The 7,155-nt window shown below is 42.8% G+C and overlaps 1 protein-coding gene across 7 annotated transcripts in view; it reads left to right on the top strand.

Annotated features, from left to right (window-relative positions):
* Positions 1-7,155, top strand: part of adgrl2b.1 (adhesion G protein-coupled receptor L2b, tandem duplicate 1) — a 122,908-nt gene that overhangs the window by 69,387 nt on the left and 46,366 nt on the right. For 4 of the 7 annotated variants that reach the window (XM_077242122.1, XM_077242119.1, XM_077242123.1 and 1 more), the window contains 2 exons: positions 244-347; positions 1,931-2,116. In XM_077242122.1, coding sequence (XP_077098237.1) covers positions 244-347; positions 1,931-2,116 — 290 coding nt within the window. Of the gene's footprint in view, positions 1-243; positions 348-1,930; positions 2,117-7,030; positions 7,070-7,155 lie in introns of all 7 variants that reach the window. The other 3 variants (XM_077242121.1, XM_077242118.1, XM_077242124.1) reach the window with 1 other exon arrangement.

Here is a 7,155-nt window from a genome sequence, read left to right as displayed (position 1 = left end):
GCACCAGAGTTGGTTTGTAAGCGGACTCAGACTCATCTCTTCAGCGTCTCGCTCCGCTTGTTTGGTTCAGATCGCAGCGTTCACACTTCAACCGCACTAACAGAGCAATCACACCAGTGTTCGTTTTAATCCAACCACACATGCCAAGTGTGAACACACACTAAATCTGAAAAGTGTTATGTGATACTCAAAGGCTGGCCTTGAAGTGAGTGTTGAGCTGGTTTGCGCTGTGTGTGTGGTCAGGGATGGCGCTGTTCCTGTGCTCGGCTGGCGACGGCATCTGGAGCCCGAAAGGCCCTGATCTCAGCAACTGTACCTCACACTGGGTGAGCCAGGTGGCACAGAAGGTCAGTCACCATAACTGAAGGACGACAAGTTCATCTGGATAGCACATGGTTTCGGAGCAGCTTTACAGAACATGATAATGTTAATGTTTTTAAATCTTAATATCGTCATGACGTATAGTCGCATCTAGCATATTAGAGCTGGGTGACATAATACAAGTTATGATATAAACAATCACGCAGTTGAGATTTACTTGATTTTGAGTGTACTGTATGTATGTGGCTAAAATAGGATATACTATACAGGTGAAACTCGAAAAATTAGAATATGGTGCAACAGTTGATGTATTTCAGTAATTCAAATTAAAAGGTGAAACAAATATATTTAGTATTTATAACTATACATATGCATGATTATACTCATAATAGGGCCGGCATGTCTGTATTTAAAATCCTTTTTTTTATTGATTTCATGTAATATTCTAATTTTCTGAGATTTTGAATTTGGGGTTTTCATAAGCTGTAAGCCATAATCCTCAAAATTATAACTTTTGCACGATATTCTAATTTTTCGAGTTTCACCCGTATATACATCTTTTAATACACTGCTAGTATAATGCGATGCATTTTAATGTAGCAAAATAGACATAACATTTTTTAAAAATCAAACACGCACACTTTATTCCATACAGTATTCAAATTTACAAAAAAATAAAAATAAATGAAGCATATATTGACTAGTCTGTCAAACTAACACTTCTTTTTTTTTGTGGGGGCAAATATCAGGTTAATATGTATTGGTCTATTAATACTCAAAATGAATATGTACATTTAGTAGTATTTGGATTTTATATCTATAAATATAATATAGATGCCACTAACAAGGCCTAATATTCACCGAGCTGATGTAGCAGAAAATTCGTATTAGGATCGGGTATTAATATTAAAATATTAATTTTTCGTTTTAAGCAATTCTCATTTTGAAGAACTGACATCTATTCTTATATCCCAAGAAATGTTTTTTTTAGTCTGTGCTGTTTTCAGTTGGTGAATGAACATTAACCTCTAATAATAATGCAATATTAGTAATGCACAGCCTGACAGTGTTTCCCTGTACAGTTTACAGTTTTAGTTTAGAAAGGTTTTTTTCCTTGAGAAAAATGGACATGTACTGAATCAATATTTAATAGCAAGCTTGTGAATTGAAGTACAGTAGTCAACATTTAAAGTGGATCAAAAAAGGTCATCAAAGTCGTCCTAATACAAGAACGGGTATTGTTGGAAATTCGTGTGTAACTTTGATCCACTTCAAATGTTGACTACTGTATACATGCATACATATATGGGCTTGGAAAAACAAGAATGTCAGTAAATAATTAACTATAATCACACAGAAGTAATTTTGCCTCATATGTGTTACTCTCGAACATCAACGAGACTGAGGCGTTTGACCATTAAAAACAGATCGACTCGTTACATGCAACCATTCATCAGCTTTCTACACGGTTGAATTACTTTCAGACAACCATGTGTTTAGCAAATGTTGACTACTGTAGTTGAATGGTGAAATCTGTGGCAATGCCCAGCCCTAATTAATATGAGTAACCGTCCAGTGTATTAGCATGTCTGTGACTGGTGTCCTGCAGATCCGCACTGGTGAGAACGCTGCTAACCTGGCGAACGAGTTGGCGCGGCACACGCAGGGCCCGGTGTTCGCCGGGGACATCAGCTGGTCTGTGCGCCTCATGGAGCAGCTGGTGGATATACTGGACGCTCAGCTTCAGGAGCTCAAGCCCAACGATAAAGACACGGCGGGCCGCAGCTTCAACAAGGTACAGGACACTACTCTTTCTGGCTCATGAGTCACATGTCTGAAGCTTGATATGATCAAGATTGATGCTTTAAGTCCTAAAAACATTACCAATTCTGGTTCGACGGTCTCGGCTGGAGATGCTTTATCAGGACTAATTCAGTGGCCAGGGAAAGTGAATTAATGCTTTAAAAGTTTAATGAAGTTGATGAGTGAGGCGACAGTGCCTAATGCTAGAGGTTATTTTGAGTTATGGCCTTTCCAGCATGGCTTATATTGCCACGGAAACTCCCACGGCTGATTTATCTGTTATTGTACTCAGTCAACACTCTCAAGAAGGTCATCCACTCACTCACTCATCCATCCATCCACACATCCATCCATCCAGCCACATATCCATCCATCCACACATCCATCCACATATCCATCCACATATCCATCCATCCACACATCCATCCATCCATCCATCCATCCACATATCCATCCATCCAGCCACATATCCATCCATCCACACATCCATCCACATATCCATCCACATATCCATCCATCCACACATCCATCCATCCATCCATCCACATATCCATCCATCCACACATCCATCCATCCACACATCCATCCATCCATCCATCCACACATCCATCCACACATCCATCCATCCATCCACATATCCATCCATCCACACATCCATCCACACATCCATCCACACATCCATCCATCCATCCACATATCCATCCACACATCCATCCATCCACACATCCATCCACATATCCATCCACACATCCATCCATCCACACATCCATCCATCCATCCACACATCCATCCACATATCCATCCATCCACACATCCATCCACATATGCATCCATCCATCCATCCATCCATCCACATATCCATCCATCCACACATCCATCCACATATCCATCCACACATCCATCCATCCACACATACATCCATCCATCCATCCATCCATCCATCCATCCACACATCCATCCATCCACATATCCATCCATCCACACATCCATCCACATATCCATCCACACATCCATCCATCCACACATCCATCCACATATCCATCCATCCACACATCCATCCACACATCCATCCATGCACACATCCATCCACATATCTATCCATCCACACATCCATCCATCCACACATCCATCCATCCATCCACATATCCATCCATCCATCCACACATCCATCCATCCATCCACATATCCATCCATCCATCCACACATCCATCCATCCATCCATCCATCCACATATCCATCCACACATCCATCCACACATCCATCCATCCACACATCCATCCATCCATCCACATATCCATCCATCCACACATCCATCCACATATCCATCCATCCACACATCCATCCACATATCCATCCATCCACACAACCATCCACATATTCATCCACATATCCATCCATCCACACATCCATCCACATATTCATCCACATATCCATCCATCCATCCATCCATCCATCCACATATCCATCCATCCACACATCCATCCATCCACACATCCATCCATCCACACATCCATCCATCCATCCATCCACATATCCATCCACATATCCATCCATCCACACATCCATCCATCCATCCACACATCCATCCATCCATCCACACATCCATCCATCCACACATCCATCCATCCACATATCCATCCACACATCCTTCCATCCATCCACACATCCCTCCATCCACATATCCATCCATCCATCCATCCATCCATCCATCCATCCACATATCCATCCACATATCCATCCATCCACACATCCATCCATCCACATATCCATCCATCCACACATCCATCCACACATACATCCATCCACACATCCCTCCATCCACATATCCATCCATCCATACATCCATCCATCCATCCACATATCCATCCACATATCCATCCACATATCCATCCATCCACACATCCATCCATCCACATATCCATCCACATATCCATCCACATATCATCCATCCACACATCCATCCACCCATCTATCCATCCATCCTTCCACATATCCATCCATCCATCCATCCACACACACATCCATCGATTCATCCATCCACCGATCTATCCATCCATCCTTCCACATATCCATCCATACATCCATCCACCCATCCATCTAGCCATCCTTCCACACATCCATCCATCCATCCACCCATCCATCCATCCTTCCACACATCCATCCATCCATCCACACATCCATCGATCCATCCATCCATCCATCCTTCCACATATCCATCCATTCATCCATCCTATCATCCTTCCATCCACATATCCATCCATCCATCCACATATCCAACGATTCATCCATCCTTCCATCCACACATCCATCTATCCATCCATCCATCCACCCACATATCCATCCATTCATCCATCCATCCTATCATCCACACATCCATCCACCCATCCATCCATCCATCCACCTACATATCCATCCATTCATCCATCCTATCATCCTTCCATCCACACATCCATCCTATCATCCATCCACCCACCCATCCACACATCCATCCATTCATCTATCCTATCATCCATCCACCCATACATCCTATCATCCTTCCATCCACACATCCATCAATCCATCCATCCATCCACACATCCATCCACCCAACCAATCATCCATCAATCCACACAACCATCCATCTATCCACACAACCATCCATCCATCCACACAACCAATCATCCATCCATCCATCCACACAACCATCCATCCATCCACACAACCAATCATCCATCCACACTTCCATCCATCCATCCACACATCCATCCATCCATCCATCCACACATCCATCCACACATCCATCCATCCATCCACACATCCATCCATCCATCCATCATCCACACATTCATCCATCCATCCTATCATTCTTCCATCCACCCATCCATCCTATCATCCTTCCATCCACACAACCAATCATTCAATCATCCATCCATCCATCCTATCATTCTTCCATCCACCCATCCATCCTATCATCCTTCCATCCACACAATCATCCATCCATCCACACAACCATCCATCCATCCACACAACCAATCATCCATCCATCCATCCATCCACACATCCATCCATCCATCCACACATCCATCCATCCATCCATCCACACAACCAATCATCCATCCATCCACACAACCAATCATCCATCCATCCATCCTATCATCCTTCCATCCACCCATTCATCCTATCATCCTTCCATCCACACATCCATCCATCCATCCACACAACCAATCTTCCATCCATCCACACATCCATCCATCCACCCATCCATCCATCCACACAACCAATCATCCTTAATCATCCTTCCATCCACACAACCAATCGTCCTTCCATCCACACATCCATCCATCCATCCACCCATCCATCCTATCATCCTTCCATCCACACATCCATCCATCCATCCATCCACACAACCAATCATCCTTCCATCCACACATCCATCCATCCATCCATCCATCCATCCATCCACACATCCATCCATCCATCCACACATCCATCCATCCATCCATCCACACATCCATCCATCCACACATCCATCCATCCACACATCCATCCACACAACCAATCATCCATCCATCCATCCATCCATCCACACATCCATCCATCCACACATCCATCCATCCACACATCCATCCATCCACACATCCATCCACACAACCAATCATCCATCCATCACTCCACGCATCCCAGAAAATAGAGCTCTGAATAGATTTATAGAGTTTAAAGTCAATTATTCAACTTCTCAATATGAGCATAAATATACAAACATAATATTCTCTACAGATTTTGCAGAGATCACATCTGAACTGTCTGGTATCCACGTTCATTGAATAGCTCCGTACTTTTACTGTATGTCATGTAATTTGATACTTAAAGGTGCTGTATGTAAGTTTTTTGACTTTACTAAAGCATAAAAATACCATAATATGTTTGCAGATATTTAGGAAACATGCTGAGTTCAAATACTTGTTTCTAAGAAAAACATTGTTACAACTAATTATTAAACTTTGAAATGTGCGTTCCGTGACGTAATGCCTGTTTTTGTTTTGATCTGCGTGATCTCGCTCACTGCCGATTTATCCAATAGTATTTTGCCACCACAGGTTGCCAGTTGGCAGAAAACACAGTGTATTGCAGCAAGTGAAACCATCAAACGAACTGGGTCAGAGATCGCAGATTCTACAGAACTAAAAAGCTCTATGACGTTGATACTTTAGCGGATCAACTTAGTGTAAAGCTTGTCACTTTCCATTTTAAATTATGCTCGTTCTTGTGGTGTGTCGTCAATCTGGCAACCCGTGTGAGCGTCGAGTTTGTGGAGGAGGAGGAGGCGGGGGAACGACCCTCTCCAATATTATGAATTTGGACTGCAGTACCCATTTCAACCACTAGCTCTCAATATTACACACTGCACCTTTAATTGAAGTGACGTATGAAAGATCAGCCTCTGAGAAAAACTACGTTCTCGCTTGTGGAAATGGTGGGAAACAGAGGTGTTGGATCAGTTTATGACTTTACTCTGATAAAGGAAAACAGGTTAACACGATCACATGTCCACACGCATTGTCAGCTTACTAAGCATTATTGGGTTAAGAATGTGCATGTAAATGCGCTTAATATTTTAAAATGAAAAAACAGTGGTTTTCAAAATTAGAAAAAAGAAATCCAATCATTGGAACAGAGCTCCTAGTTGAACACTTTGAACACTTCACTCCATACTTGAAATGGCTGACACACAGGATCTTATTTGTTCTGTTTCTCTTTCCCTCTCTTTTTCTCTCTCTCTCTCTCTCTGTCTGTGTGTGTGTGTGTGTGTGTGTGTGTGTGTGTGTGTGTGTGTGTGTGTGTGTGTGTGTGTGTGTGTGTGTGTGTGTGTGTGTGTGTTTGTGTGTGTTGTTCCTAATCTCCTGTCTTTGTGTTTGATAAAAAAAAGCGTCAAAAAAGAGAGAGGACTTGCAGGGCCTATACAAAGGTATATACGGACCCCCTCCCAGAATTCCCTTCACCTGCTCTTCTGCATGCAGCTTGTGTGTGTGTGTGCGCGTGTGTGTGTGTGAG

This window comes from Siphateles boraxobius, unplaced genomic scaffold (genome assembly GCF_051911475.1).
Source record: "Siphateles boraxobius isolate OS27281-9 unplaced genomic scaffold, OSU_SipBor_1 25, whole genome shotgun sequence".
NCBI lineage: Eukaryota > Metazoa > Chordata > Actinopteri > Cypriniformes > Leuciscidae > Siphateles > Siphateles boraxobius.
Note: the sequence above shows the minus strand (reverse complement) of the source record. Positions and strands in the feature narration are given on the sequence as shown.